The 16,828-nt window shown below is 37.2% G+C and overlaps 1 protein-coding gene across 2 annotated transcripts in view; it reads right to left on the bottom strand.

Moving 5' to 3' along the window:
* Positions 1 to 16,828, bottom strand: part of ZEB2 (zinc finger E-box binding homeobox 2) — a 131,228-nt gene that overhangs the window by 23,075 nt on the left and 91,325 nt on the right. For both annotated transcript variants that reach the window (XM_061135316.1, XM_061135315.1), the window contains one exon: positions 13,642 to 13,713. In XM_061135316.1, coding sequence (XP_060991299.1) covers positions 13,642 to 13,713 — 72 coding nt within the window. The remainder of the gene's footprint in view (positions 1 to 13,641; positions 13,714 to 16,828) is intronic.

Below are 16,828 nucleotides of genomic sequence, written 5' to 3'. Positions count from 1 at the left end.
GATTTGGTTTATCACCGAAAAGACTCAAACTATTTTATTACATTTTAGACAGGTTTATGAAGGATGGTATTGTTGCCCAGTAAGTCAATGCTCTTCCATATGCTTTCAGTAGAGACACATGACACCTAAGGATGTTCCAGGACAGTGGTTTCAAAATGTGGTCTCTGGGTCAGCAGCATCAGTACCACTTGGGAACTTCTTCAAAATGTAAATTCTTGGGGTCCATCCCCAGACAGACGGGAATCAGCCATCCGTGTTTTAATAAGTACTTCTGGGGATTCTGATACATGCCTAGTTGAATTGTTACTCTAGGAATTCAGTTCTCTGCCTCCCCTGGCTAAGTAAGGCAATCAGTAATGTGGTTTGGGAAACAATACAGAATTAATTCTATGTCACGGAGCCTTTCTGCCAATCTCAAACTGAGCTCATGCCCTCCTTCTACAGAATATCATCTGCATGTCTCAACTGTTGAATTTATCCCATACAGGATAATCTTCCCTTTACGTGCCCACGAGCTAATAGAGGTGCAGAGGGTCTTATTCACCTTTGCATCCCAGTGCCTGGGCTTCCCAGGTGGTGCAGTGGTAAAGAATCTGCCTGCCAATGCAGGAGGTGCAAGAGATTGTTGGGTCAGGAAGATCCCCTGGAGTAGGAAATGGCAACCTGCTCCAGCATTCTTGCTTGGAAAATTTCATGGGCAGAGGAGTTTGGTGGGGTCACAGAGTCAGACGCAACTGAACACGCATGCATGCATTCCAGTGCCTAGGACAGTGCCAGGCACATAGCTAATACTCAATAATTGAAAGATTAGACCCTGTTTAAAATAATTAGACTTATTCATTTTAACTCACCTACATATGTTTTTTAATCTCAATCTCTTCATCTATAAAATGAGCCAGTGTATGCTTTCTAGGGAATCCTCAAAGTTTCAGAGTTGCATCATTTCAATTAATTCTTTGCCCTAATCAATTTGCTTTTTATTCACTGCCTAGGCCTAGAGAGTTTTATCTGTATTGTTTTCAGTTACAAACTCAAAGGAATGCAGTTTTCCGATGGAGGACCCACAAAGACAGATTAAGGAAACATATTTTGGAGGTGCTTGGAAACCACAGACAACATCACAAGGGAAACAGTGCTTAAATATTAAGCAAAAATTAAATATTTGCTGAATGAATGAAGGAGACACTCAAGAAGCTTGGGATATCTGTTCTTTCTTGTGGGAACCCTTGCTGCAAAGTGGAGATAGCTGCTCCTAATTGCAAACAAAGCTCATAAAATTGCAGCATTCATTCACCAGGAAGTGACAGGGTCTTCCTGATGTACACAGGTTACAGTCTGAAAATGACCCTCCTATCTAACCTGCCAAGTGCTATTTTTGTTTTTCTTGCCTCAGAACCTATGTCTTCCTCACCTCTCTTCTTAGAAACTCATTGTATGAAAGTAACTAGAAAAAAAAATTTTAATGATAATTTGCATGACAGATCTGACTAGAGGACAAAATTCTCCCAACCTATAAAAACATGACCAATATTATACACAAGAAGAAAATGACATGCTTTAGAACAGCAGGACTCTCTCCTTGTTAAGTATTTAGGTACTAAATGAATTGTCTGATAAACTGGTAAATTCACTGTTAACACAATTGGTTAACACTATACATTCCACTCAACTCTGGCTGAGAACTATTTAACCCAAGTGAAAGTGAAAGCCACTCAGTCGTGTCCCACTCTGTGAGCCCATGGACTATACAGTCCATGGAATTCTCCAGGCCAGAATACTGGAGTGGATAGCCTTTCCCTTCTCCAGGTGTCCCATAAAGGGACATTACAGGCCAGAATACTGGAGTGGGTAGCCTTTCCCTTCTCCAGGGTATCTTCCTAACCCAGGGATCAAACCCAGGTCTTCCACATTGTGGGTGCATTCTTTACCAGCTGAGCTACAAGGGAAGCCCAAGAATACGGGAGTGGGTAGCCTATCCCTTCTCCAGTGGATCTTTCCAACCCAAGAATGGAACTGAGGTCTCCTGTATTGCAGGCAGATTTTTTACCAACTGAGATATCAGAGAAGCCCCCAGAAGAAACCTAGGTAATTTAAAGGTTTTAACTGAACTCCAATTAAGCGATACGAGAGGAATGGAAACTTATAAAGCAAGAAGATAATAAAGGTACAAAAACGTTCTCTTTTCTCCACTGTCTTCTATGCTAATGATATGACACACAGAATTTATGCTGCAAGAAGCCTAACGCATTGTTAGCCTGCTAACCTTATCACTCTGATTACCATTTTGGGGACATTGGGCTTTCTTGGTGATTCAGACAGTAAAGAATCCGCCTGCAATGTGGGAGACTCTGGTTCAATCCCAGGATTGGGAAGATCCCCTGAAGAAGGGAATGGCTACCCACACCAGTATTCTGGCCTGGAGAATACCATGGACTGTACAGTCCATGGGACTGCAAAGAGGTGGACATGACTGAGCGACTTTCACTTTCTATCTTGCTCAAACAAGAGTTTAAATCGAGGTCTAGCTCTTTACCTGGGATTCAATTGCTTCTGAGATCCCCGCAAAAGATCCTATACACCTGAACAGAATTTGTGTTTCTATGTGGTACTTCAGGCAGAGAGTCCCTGATCCCACCCCTTCCCACCCTGCTCATACCCACAGATTATCTTAACATACTTTGTGGAGGTATAAGCAGGACTGGCTATATAATGTGGGGCTTGGTGCAAAATGGCAGCTAGATTCTTTGCCACGGAGTCACCTGGGAAGCCCCAAACAGCAGCATCAAACCAAGGGTGGGGTCTTTCCGAGCCCAGACCCATGTGCCTGCAGGGACCACATCCAGGACCCCGGACTCAGATCTAGAATCATGAGGCAGGAGCACTGAGAACCTCCCCGTCCAGTGGCAACTTTCACAGCCCATGATTTTCCTTTTTTTAATTCAATCTTCCCAGTAAAATCTCATTAGAAGAAATGATAGGGTGGGTGGAGTCCAAAATTTCTAGTCTAATGTTCTCACTTAACAGATAAAATGAAGGTACAGTGAGGCTAATGATTTGTAGAAAGTTACACAAATAATTTCTGGAAGAGCTGGGTAGAGAATTCATGTGTCCTAACTCAACCCATTATTCTTTGGACTATATCATAATGAGTCAATATGAGAGAGAGAGAGAGAAAGAGAGACAACTCCACCTTTTTAGTTTTTTATTCATGCCTGATTGGATATAATTTGAATAGGTCTTAGATGCTGAAAAGATTGCTCTGACATTATAAGTAGCTCTAAACAAAACATTATGACACCATAAAATTAATAGGGGAAAGGCAATATAAATGCCAACTTCAATATAAATAAAATATGACATTTTAAACTTTTTTTTTTTTCTCAATTTGTCTTTTCATGTCCTCCCTCTTCTGAATCCTATGCACTTTTAAAAAATTTTTACTAGAGGATAATTACTTTACAACATTGTGATGGTTTTTGCCATACATCAACATGAATCAGCCATAGGTATATACATGTCCCCTCCCTCTTGAACCCTCTCCCTTGTTTTATTTTTTGACTGAGTAACTGCATCTAAATCTACTGGGGTAAAATGGAAAAAAAATCACGAAATTTCTTCAAATGCTTCACTTAAGAGACTTATTTAAAATTTCCATCTAATATTTAGGGATTGTATTTTTCTCCTTTTTATATTTCCTAATTTGAATCATGTTACAAAAGGCACTCAATTCAAAAATAACTTTATGAAACATCTTGCAAAGGAGAGTTTTTATTAACTATTACAGTTTTTGTAAATAAAAAAAATGTCTTAAGGCTTAATTTAGGACTAGAGACCAAGAATCACTTTATTCACGGTTCATTTTGCTTTCCCATTTCACATATTACTTGTTTATCCCCCCCACATGCTTAATGATGTCCTCCTACATGAGTTCTGCTTCTTCAGATTAAATGAAACTGTGTCATCTCTTGATAATATTCCATCCCTCACAAACCTTTCCAGCAGAGCCATTCTTGCTTTCATTTGTCTTAAAGCTCAGAGCAATATACAGAAGGGTCAAAATACTCCTTCATTTATACCATCATTTCAAATCAGAATGCCTGTTTTATCAATTTGTTCATCACTTCTTTGTTTATTCATTTATGCTTTAATGTGAAAAGCAACCTGTTTATAAACCATCGAGGCTGTATAAGCACTGCATCTACTGAGAGAAAATATAGAGAAGAGCAAACTTAACCTTGACCCTCAAAAAGCCTCCAGTCTGTAACTGTAATTTTTTGAAGTCTTAAGTCATCCATTTTCACTATCATGTCTTAGGACACAACCTATACAGTTCAAGTAAGATGACACTTATCCCATGAAAATGTTTATCCCAAGGCTGTCATTACTTTCATTCTGGAGAACTTCATTACTGAACACATAGTCTGTGCAGAATCCCGGCTGCTGGTGCTCTGACTTTCTCTAGTCCAAGCACAGGGATGGCCCGCCACTCCTGGGTATGGCCAACCCTGGGACAATGCCATCTTTTTGAGCAAAACTTGGAACTTTCACTCTCTGATTTCAGCCTGCTGCTCCATCCCATCATTCAATTCCTCACCTCCTGAAACAGGTACTTCATTGTGATAATCAGACCCTGACAAGTCCCTCAGGTCATTTCACCGATTCTGATTTTGCCTGCCTTGGTTCAGCTTGAATTTGGAAGTCACTTCCATTCCTACACCTTATTCTTATATCATTCTTGCCTTGCCCAACTAAAATCCTATGTCCATTCCCGTACTGTCAATTGATGGTCTCTTTTTCTCTCCCTACTTCCAAGAGTGCAACTTCTGTGATGTGAATTCCATCAACTACCTAAAATTCAACCAAAGTCTCTCTACTATCATTCTCCCTTCTTCTTTTGATTTTATTGCTAGAAAAGATGTGTGTCTGCTCACAGCCAAGGCTACCATCTAAAGCTATTCCCTCACAACTCTTCTGATAACCTACTCCGTTTTTTACCTCAATTCCTTTTACATTTTCAGCCTTTTCCTCTGTCTCTCTTTTGATTAATTCATCATTAATCAGTGCCAATATTTTTTATATGATCTCTGATACTAGTCACTGATCAAGTGAAGGAAAAATCCTTGACAGCTTTCAACATCCTTATACACAAATATAATAAATACTACTAAATCCTCTTCTACATTCAGAAACAGGATGCTAGATAAAGATGAATGAGATAGAAAGCTAAGCTAGTCCTTCTTAATCTTCCTATTTTAACTTCAAATGCAGCTTTAGTGCAGTGAAAAGTAATTTGTCCTACAACTTGTCTGGGTAGTTTTCCAAGATGTCAAAGGAATTTAATTGGCTAAGTCTCTCAAAATCAACTGGTTAGTCCTCCCATTACAAATTTGTTAAATATTGTAGTTTTGGATTCTAGAGAAGTTAATGAGGAGCCAGTGTGAAGGGAGAAAATAGTTCAGAGTACATTTATCTCTCAGTGCATAAAAGTGGGTAAGCATGGGACCTCCCTGGTGGTTCAGTGGCTTCGAGTACCAGCTCCCAGTGCGGGAGACCAGGGTTCAATCCCAGGTCAGGGAACTAGATCCCAGGTCAGGGAACTAGATCCCACATGCCACAACTAAGACTCAGTGCAACCAAAGAAATAAAAAATACTTAGAAAAAAATGGGTAAGCTTATTTATAGATGCAAACAAACCAGAAAAATAACCAAAAGAGGGTGAATACCTAACATATGTTATGCATTATACTTGGTACTTTAAAAATGATACACCATTTTGTTTGGTTAAAAAGGATATACCATTTAATCACTACAATCAGACTCCGTACACTAGGAATCATTAGTTCCACTTTACTGATGCATGATGGTAGAAATAAAGGCTTTTTATACTCAAGTTCATGAAATTAGCAATTGGTAGAGACAAAACTCAAATGTAGTTTATTTGACTCTAGAATCAGAGCACCTGAAAATAACTTTTGGCTTTTTATCTGTGAAAGCATTTATATATTATTCCTAAAATATTGAGAGTATGTTTAACAATTATTAGCTACAGTCAATACAGTTAGTTCTTGGACAACAGTTTTCTTCTGTTATATAAAATTAAGAACTGAGACCTAAATTGGCCTTACCCAGTTCCTAGATGTATGGTGTTTTCCTTTTCCCAGCAAAGGAAGCAAAGATGCAGGTGGTTATTAATAGCTCTTTATAACAAGAGTGTTAGATTGTCTGAGTAAATATAACTTTCACACATTCAAAGAGGAAAACATCAGGGACCTATTTAGGTCTTGATATGCACGTGGAAACGCATTAATGCTAATGATCACCATGAACCTAAGATAGATCCTTGTTACTACTAACACGTAGGCAAACTCATGTTTATAATGCTCCCAAGTTTTTCCATTTCTCTAATCTTCTTAGAAAATAGCTTTAAAAAATACACTCAAGAATTCTACATAGTAATTTCATTCTGAATTTGAATTTGATTAATATCTGAAAGATGTAAGGTTTGTTGCGAAAACTTATTCTTTATGTGTTAAAGCATACATTTTTCATTTTTTAAAACATTAGAAGCAGTGTAAAAACATTAAATGCAACATATAAAGTTATTACTATAAATCAGGGTTTGCAATGCTCTACTTGCAATACATTAATTGTGCTGTGCTGCTAACCTAACTTTGTTGTAAAAAAGTAGTGACATGCTACTCTTACTTCAGGGACTTAAATCCTGGTTTTACTTTCTGAAAATACTGGACTTAATCCTCATCACAGTAAATGTTCTTGCCTATTTTGACTTCCCTTTTCAGAGTCCATTTCTTCTCCACCTAACATTTGTTCATTCATTCATTCATTTTACCAGTTCATGATGCATACCATGTGTCACTGCTGTACTTTGGGACAAACAGGGAATAATCTTTTTATTAAAGCAAATATTTGGGGGACACATACTAAGGCCAATACATACATTGTTTATTTAATTGCCTTAACAGTCCTATGAGGTACGTACCATGTTAATATATCCCTATTTTATAGCTTAAGGAATTGCTTGTCTCCATGAAATTAACCAGGTGAAATGTGTGCAAACAACATAAAGAGGAACAACTCAACATGCTAAAATTAGTGGTGTGCGCCTGAGTGCTGTGGGATTTCAGAGAAGGAGGAGATTGATGTGGTTTGGGGTGTTCAAGGATGACCACATTAAGGAAATGGGAGGTGAGATGGTTGTGAAGAACAGAAGAGTAGGTAGAATTCAGATAATTGGAGGAAAGAGAGTTAGAGATTAAGGTCTCAAGAGATAGCATGGGGAGAGATTCAGATGTAGTATAAATGTGATTCTTATTTGATATTGCCCAGGGATTTGGTCTGACAGAGTGTAATACTGGTGAGATGTGATGCCGCTCAATGCCTATCTGAAGAAATGTGGATTTTGTCTTTTAGGTACTGGGGGACTATTAAAGATCTAAGAAGGGAATTTGGACCATGAGAAATGGATTATAGGAAGAACGTGGACAGACCAAATAGAGAAGCACATGAAGGCTAGAGACCAACCAAATGTAACTGAGTCTTCCTTATCTGAGGGACTGGAATAAAGGAAGATGAAAACGTCTAAATATTTCAGGTGAGGTGTCAAAAGTATGTCAACCTGTAAATATAAAAGAAAAGCCCAAGTGTAGTTTTTCTCTGATTCATGCTCTCATTTCTTCAAATACTCTTTCTGACTCAGGACCATTCTAGGATCTGTGGTGAGAAAGTGACCAAAATTCCACATCATTACTGCTTTCAAGCAGCTTACGATCTAATGGGGAGAAACACACCTGCAGGTGACTAAGTATAATGTGAGAGAGAATGACCCTCAGAAGGATGAGTGGTAAATCCTGAAAAAGAGAAGGTCAGATGGCTTCCTGATGGAGATGGCCTTTAAGAATGTGTGTGATGTTGTCAAGCTAGGAAAGAATGAGAGGCTTTCCAGGTAGGAGGGAAACAATGATCAAAGGCAAAGGAGGATAAAGGGTCAACAATCTTTCAGGGCTGGGGCATATTCTGGGAAGTAGTATTGAAGGCAAGATGGGGTTAGATCATGAAAGGTGCCAAATCAACTGAAATGCTGACTCATTCTGAAAGCAACAAAGAGATACAAGGTTGAATATGAACTGAAGAAGGGAAGGAAGTTATCTATTTGCCCTGTGTTTGGAAAACAACTTCAAACAAACTTTGTTTGAAGAATGGATTAAAGAAATTGGGTATCGAAAATAGGGAGTCTAGTAAAATAGGTATTGTAATAGCTCAAATGAAAGATGAAAATTTAAATTAGAAGAGTGAAAAAATGAGCAGATTAATAGAAGTGGTATTTAGTATTTGTGATAGTGGAATTGACAAATTCTTTAATTAGGTAAAGTGTGTAGGAGTCAAAGATGATACCATACTTTCTAGCATGATCAGCTCTTCAGAGTGGGGAAAAACCTTCTGAGGGTAAAGGATATTTTAGGTGACTTAGAGCCAGAAAAACATCTATTTCGGCTTTATTGACTATGCCAAAGCCTTTGACTGTGTGGATCACAATAAACTGTGGAAAATTCTGAAAGAGATGGGAATACCAGACCACCTGACCTGCCTCTTGAGAAACCTCTATGCAGGTCAGGAAGCAGCAGTTAGAACTGGACATGGAACAACAGAGTGGCTCCAATAGGAAAAGGAGTAGGTCAAGGCTGTATATTGTCACCCTGCTTATTTAACTTATATGCAGAGTACATCATGAGAAACGCTGAGCTGGAGGAAGCACAAGCTGGAACCAAGATTGCCGGGAGAAATACCAATAACCTCAGATATGCAGATGACACCACCCTTGTGGCAGAAAGTGAAGAACTAAAGAGCCTCTTGAACAAAGTGAAAGAAGAGAGAGAAAACGTTGGCTTGAAGCTCAACATTCAGAAAACAAAGATCATGGCATCTGGTCCCAATACTTCATGGCAAATAGACGGTGAAACAGTGGAAGTAGTGGCTGACTTTATTTTTTGAGTTCCAGAATCACTGCAGATGGTGACTGCAGCCATGAAATTAAAAGATGCTTACTCCTTGGAAGGAAAGTTATAACCAACCTAGACAGCATATTCAAAAAGCAGAGATGTTACTTTGCCAACAAAGGTGCGTCTGGTCAAGGTTATGGTTTTTCCAGTGGTCATGTATGGATGTGAGAGTTGGACTATAAAGAAAGCTGAGCACTGAAGAATTGATGCTTTTGAACTGTGGTGTTGGAGAAGACTCTTGAGAGTCCCTTGGACTGCAAGGAGATCCAACCAGTCCATCCTAAAGGAAATCAGTCCTGGGTGTTCATTGGAAGGACTGATGTTGAAGCTGAAACTCCAATATTTTGGCCACCTGACGCGAAGAGCTGACTCATTTGAAAAGACCCTGATGTTGGGAAAGATTGAGGGCAGGAGGAGAAGGGGATGACAGAGGATGAGATGGTTGGATAACATCACCGACTTGATGGAATGGGTTTGGGTGGACTCTGGGAGTTGGTGATGGAGAGGGAGGCCTGGCATGCTGCAGTTCATGGGGTCGCAAAGAGTTGGACATGACTGAGCGACTGAACTGAACTGAGGTGAGTTAGATTTTATTCCCAAATCTGTATTAGTTAGCTATGTGGCATTTTTCACTACAGTTTCCTCAGCTATCAAATTACAGTCAAGGAATTGTTCCGTGGTATAACTTTCAATTTTCAAATTCTGTGATTCAATTCAGCTAAGTCCTTCCCACTACTCCTTACAGCTTTAAACTCAGCAGACTATACTAGGAAGGAGCTACTTTTAAATTCTAAAAGACTACTCTATCCACTGATATGAACTTGGTTAAATTCTACTGTTTAATAGATTTGTAGACTTGAGTAGGAAATTCAGAGATCTTTTCCTTACTTTCAGTTAGGAATGAAATTTGTGTGTTGAATATTCAGAAATAATAGAGACATTTTCTTTGTCTTCTCTTGACAGCTTACTCCAGTTAATAACAACACTTTTTATCAGAAAATGTGCTTAACCTGTTTAAAATTTATCTATGCCAATGTCTGTTTGTTCTGCTTTAATTAAAAAAGAAAAAATGGTACCTGATATAAAAGAATTTCATACTCATTCTTAATAAAAACCTGTTTGTTGAGACTATTAATTTTAAGGCAGTCTCACAGACTATATGGTGGTCTAAAACCAATCCGTATCCTCAGAGTTTGCAATTTAATTTGGAAAAAACAACACATTAAGTAATGACACTCTATAGCATCTACAACAAGTTTAACTGATTTGTTCTATAAGAGTTCACTGGAGGAAGATATCACTACAGTTGGATAGCTAAAGAGGAAGGTCTGCCAATAGCTTGATCTTAATCAGCAGGACTTAGGTGGGGAGAAAGAGATGCTCCATGAATAGGCAACTTCAACCATTAAAGATGTCTTATTTCAATTTACATGTTTTAGCATCCAAAACGATGCTAAGGATAAGAAGTAAACTTATGGTTGGGAAGAAATACGTGTTTATTCTCTAAAATGCCAGAGTTCTAAACAGAGGATCACCAGTAAATTCCAAATTACCAACTCCAATTATTTGCTCAGGATTCTTTCAGTTGCAGTCATTTGAATCTTAAATGTTCCAAACTTTCTTTCTTTGCTGTCTGGCTATTTAATATTTTTCCATCTCTTAGTCTTATTTCTTTTAATGAATTTGATTTTTCTTTTTACCCACCAGAAGCCCTGGCGTCAGCTTTCTACCAATTTCAATAAATACACTCTCAATCATAAACGTTTTAGCCCATGATGTTAAATACCATCTGAATATATCTACATGGCTCTCAAATCTTTCTCACCCTGACTTCCTGGGTTTCAATTCCTCATTTCCAAAGAATACATATATGTATATATAAATTTTATATAAAAATACTTGTCTAAAGACAAGGTCAAGTTCTCTCAAAACTGGGTCTCTTTCTTGTTTATCTAGAAATAGTATTTGCCATGTTCTAAACATGCAGATGTGTAATCTTGAAGTCATTTTGATTTCATTACCCAGAAAATCTATTGGTTGTGAAAAAGTTAGGTTACAAATTTCACCACTGTCACTACTCGAGAACAGGCTTTTTTTGTCGCTTCACACCTGAATAACTACAAGGATTTTCAGTTGGTCTCTCAAAGTCTAGTTTTTATTCACAGAAATCATGGTAGTTTAAACATGCCCCGAACTCTTTTCTCTGTTGCTTTACATTCTCCATTTACTTTTAACTTACGTGTCCAGCATCATTTCCCATGAATTGCCTCCTAGAACTCCCTGATTCAGCCAAATCTTCTTACTCACTATCCTCTGAATGGATATTACAATTTGCTTCCTCTGGCCCACATGCTCCTGTCCTGCTAGAAAGGCCTTCCTCACTCCTTCATGACTACTAAAGATGAACTTAGTCTGAATTTCACCTTCTTCAAGAAATCTTTTCTGAATATTCACCTCATAGAATCTCTCATATTTCTGTAATTTGAAATAATTATGATTCTTACTGTTTGTGGCATATTTGTCACATATTTTCACTTATCACTTACTATTTTTTTCTTGTGCATTAGTCGCATCTTCCAAATTAAATAACAGTCACATCTAAGACTTCTGCCCTATCTTCTACCATATGTGCACACAAAAGTGAATAGATAGAAGACACTGAATGAATACTTATTAATTTATTTATTGACTGAATACATATGAACTATAAGTAATAATAAGTGGTATGGGAAAAAGGATATCTTAAGGGTAGGTGAAGGAACATTCAAAATTGATTTTTAAATCTTCTGAATAGGAAGCATTTTTATTAACCTCACTTTAGACTTCAAATGAATAAAACAGCTAGTAAATTGTCATTCTGTGGGATAAATTTACTTTAGTGACACTTTAAACACCTATAAAGTTAATGAAATTAGAGTTTATTTATGCTTGAGGTTGAAATTTAACATTTGTCTTTAACAGGAAGATAAAGCCATTTTTGATCCCCTGAGTTGGGACATTATAAAAAGTATCTAATTTATGGTAACTCTTTATTATTATGCTCTAATATGAAGCTATTTTGCCTGGTTTCTATTTTACTTGGTCATGGTACCACTGCAACACAGAATATTAAAACTAGAAATATTCTTAACAAGAAACCAATGTAACCTATTCATTTTTCAGATGTGGAAACCGAGCGTCAAGAAGGGTAGCTGACCTGCCCAAGGTCACAGTCTAGTTATTGTCAGAGGTGTAGCTAGAAATTAGGATTGTAGGTTCCTAATTCTATACCTTCTCCATAATCCCATAGTGTACAGTTTCATTTTTGTACCTCATGTCGACATTATTCAAATGAAGGAAAATTTACAATAGTTTTTTGAAATTATTATTTCTCTTATTTTTCATCTAAGAATGCAAATTATTGCCTGGTAAGTTATTAATAAGAGCATTCTAAATAGAAGCACAGCATGAACCGTCTATTGTGATGTGTTTCAACATAAGGGAGATATGAATATCTTAATTATTTACATTTCTAAAGCTTCTTAAAACTGTGACTTTTTTCCATTGGTGAGTTGAGTGGAAATAGCTATGTGCTTTTTTTTCTTTTTTTTTGCTTTTGTTTTCGATGATTAACTTACACTGGGCACAATGGTAATATTTGCCATGGTAGTATGAGGGATTGTTTGAAACACAAAACATACTTAGCCTTATCTAGGAAAAAAGAGATAAACATAATGAGTCAGTATACATTTGCACTAGTGACACGCAACGGTGTGAGGGGAGATGCTGTTCAGTTTTGGGGACAGAACATGAAATGTCACAATTGTCCTGAAACTCTGTTCTATAGCAGTAGTAGAACAAGCCAATGCACTATCTATTACTGCAATTTTTTAGCTTCATCAAAAAAGAAGATAAATTTTCTATTCTCTCTAAAACATTTGCCTGGAAAATATTATTTAGGGGAACTAGAAGGTACTGAGAAATAAAATGGAGAAAGAATAGAAAGGAATTCAGACGATCAAGTTTTGTGAGGAATGCTCACAGAATTTTGGTTTGTCTTTCTACAAAAACATTTTATAATCTAAACTACACCATATCATTTGAATCTCAATGACTAATATTAGTGGTGACTGGAAGTGCTCAGTCGTGTCCAACCCTTTATGACCCCAGGGGCTGGGATGGTTTCCCGGCAAGAATACTGGAGCTGGTTGCCATTTCCTCCTCCAGGGGATCTTCCTGACCCAGGACTAGAACTCGCATGTCTCCTGCATTACAGGCAGATTCTTTACTGCTGAGCCTATTACATTACAATTTTCAAATTATATTCAAGCAGTCTTTTAAAATAAAAATTACTATCAAAAGTTTGCCTAACTAATGCTTTGAAAAGTTGTTTTTTTTTTTTTAATCCAGTTCAGTTTTCTCAACTTTCACAGGCAAATTAGGGGTTTAAGAATAAAAGATATATTTGCTGAATAAAATATCAAAATAGAGAATTCTGATTTGAAATCATCAAGAGTCTTGTAAAAGTCTGACTTAATTGTTAAGTCATGGACATACAAATGGATGGGTCAACGCTCCTGCCCCTGACTCACTGCGTCCACATGATGCAGGACGAGCATGACCTTGGCGTGGTAAACTCACTTACCTGTACCATTGTTAACTGCGGTCTGGATCGTGGCTTCCGGCCCCATAGTGTCATAGTCTTCCTTCATTTCTTCTGTGGGGGAAAATTCTCTTTAGCATTTGAAAATTGTAGAAAAGCTTACTATACTAAGCATGCCAACCACAGGAACAAGGAAGATTCTTTTAAAGGAAACAGAGAAAAGGCTTGTTGTAAACCTCTAAACAATAGCTTTGTTCAGGCAATTGAATGAATCCAATGGTGCTGGCCGCACAAGAACTTATTTACTTTAAGCATTACTGCAAGCTGTGAAAAACAGAGGTGCTTATTTGGGGCAAACGAAGGGCTTTTCTTCTGGTGGCAGTTCTAGTGACAAACAGGGGGAAAGATATTATTTTTTCAATAAGAGTCAAAAGCAACTAAGTATTTGCACTGACAAAAAGGCACGCTGGCTGCTATAGCTCTGGTAATGCTGGATGGCCAGAGGCAAGTCAGAATTTCTTATTTTATTTTCATGTTTTATTCCTCTCCTTGAAGTAGCTATGATGGTGCTAATCTATGCAAGCAAAATTTAAAAAAAAAAAAACCTAATTCTACATACCAGAGCTTGAAATGCCCAGTTTATAAAAAAGCATCCCAGAGGTACTGAAAACACCTGTTTCACTGTCTTATATAAACTTCTAAAACATATTTTCTTTATTCCTTTCCTTACCACTCCATAAATAGCTTTCTTCCTTACCATTTATTTCCCAGTAGGGAATCATAGTCATTTTTGAGGAAAAACATATACGTGTAAGAACAGCTCAATGTTCTGATGAAGATGAAAATATGTAGCACTGAAGTTGAAGATCTATAAATGATAGAAGGTAATTTTCTAAAATTGTAATGTCTTTAATGGGAAGAGTCTAGAAAGTAGAACTCTCGAATTTTCTGCCTACCAAACTAAAGAATATGTGAGGGCAGAGAAGGACAGCTAACAGTTAAAAATCTTGCAAGGAAGTAAATTTAACATGGGATTTTAAAAGTTGTAATTTTACAATAACAATACTAATGAGAATCAAACACGATCCAGGATAAATATCTCTCTGTGATAATCATTTTGTTTCAAACAAGAGAAACTTTATAAATAGGACTCTGTGAATTCCCAAATTTATCCTGACCATTTTTGCTTATCACATTTCAGTCATAATTATTTGGTAGAAAAACAGATTCTAGCAAATGTTACAGCAAAATTAAAATATATGTTTTATAAGTAGTATCCTGCAGCATATCTGTTCATGGGATCAGAATTGAAAAATCATGAGCCTCTTAAGGTAAAATACACATATATAAATTAGGCTAATATAATGCCCCTGGGCATAATACTGGTCAGATAATTTGAATGATATTTGTTTAAATTCTATGACCGCTTTAAATTCAGTCTTGGCCCTGGACTTCTTTCTTATTTAAGAAACATTTTTCACAGGGACATTTTGCATAAAACATTTAGGCGTTCAATATACAGCAATATTGTATTGTCAATTGTCATAATTGATTGGTTGAAAGGCTCCCTCATCTGATATTTTTATTAGTCTCTGCAAGGAATTAAATTAAGGTATTTCTGAGAAGTTCAGTATTAGATATAAATATAACTTTTGTGTCTTTCTTCCTCGCTCCTCTCATGTGATTTCTGGTAGCCAAGAGTCAGAAGAATCATAAGTTTTCCATCTGAGAGATCAAGTCACTGAGGGGAAAACAGTTAACAGCATTTTTTTTTTTTTTGCATAATAGTGGTAATGTTCAAGATTTCTGCTGCACTTCCTTCCTCATTGTCATTTTCTTATGAAAAAGTAAAGAGAAGTTACAGGGGGTGGTTGCTTCCCAAATGATTAAACGTTGCATATTCACATGTGTAGTTGGCACCTAGTGTGTCCTGCGTTCTGTAGTAATACTTTAGCTACAACCCTCTTTTACCAAAGATTGTGCAACTGAGATGGTGTCATTTTTACCCAGAATGTACTTTGCTTCAATTTACTGAGCATCAACCTTTTTGTTTTTTGAACATCAAGCTCAATTTATTAAAATGAAACACTAAGCCCTTTCAAGTATGTATTTGAAATGCTATTTATATGCCTATTTAATTAAGCTTCACAGGAATCCATATTCAGAAGGACATCATCATGTAAGTTAGGAGTATCCCCTCTGAATGAAAGGCACTCTTGGCTGTCTTTTTGCTTCATGCCTAACCTTAAACATTTTCCAAGACATTTCTTACTCAGCATACTGCATCTAAAACCACATAGTATATTTGTTTTTAAAGCACTTGTAAAAGTTTGCATCTTCCAGACCCTTGGGATGAAGGTTTGTGAAAATAAAGAGCACTTTCTGCCACAAGATGAAGAATCCTTGAATAAGCAGAAAGAGGCCAGATGCAGGTGATTTATTTAAGTCTGTGTCAATGATAATGATGTCATGGCTTCCAGCACACTGTGTCCACCCCATTGTGGGACGAAAGAATGTCAAGGACAATTCTAAACACAAAACTTTGATTGTGCTGGAACCGGAAAGGCACAGTAAGAACTCCACTGCGTTCTTCAGTGGAAAACCTGCATCCTGCAGACAAATTACAGAAAGCAGGGGAGAGCCAGCACAGGAGAGGGGGCTTATCTCAGAGTAAAGCTATGTGCCGAGGTATGGTGGCAGACAGGCAGGCACCAGGGATAAAACACTACTAAATAAAACAGCACCCGAATTAGAATTATTGTCTATATTGTGTGTTTCGAACAATAAATAAGAAAAATATTTTATCAGAAGAAAAATGTGTTATCTAAGAGGCAGGATAAACAATGAGTAGCTTTTTAAGACCAATTTCTTTTCATTAGACATCAAGGCACCACATCAGAGCACTTTTGGAACAATAAAAAAAAAAAAGAACAATAAATCATTACTAATCATTAGAACCAGACAGGTAATAGCCGGGTAACTTTCTTGGTCCAAATAGCCAAATGAGATTAGGGATTTACATTTTATTTAATTATTGTGACTCCAGAATGCTAGTTTATTTACCATAAAGGTAAGAGCAAAGAGCAGCCTGTTCATTTGTATCACAGGCACCATTAACTACAGGTGATAATAGAGTCTCTAATGCATTCATATGGATGATTGTATATTAAAACATTCAGAATTATGATCCACGACCAATGCAAAAAAACTGCCATGATCACAGACTACT

This window comes from Dama dama, chromosome 33 (assembly GCF_033118175.1).
Source record: "Dama dama isolate Ldn47 chromosome 33, ASM3311817v1, whole genome shotgun sequence".
NCBI classification, from domain to species: domain Eukaryota; kingdom Metazoa; phylum Chordata; class Mammalia; order Artiodactyla; family Cervidae; genus Dama; species Dama dama.
This window is presented reverse-complemented; position numbering and strand designations above follow the sequence as displayed.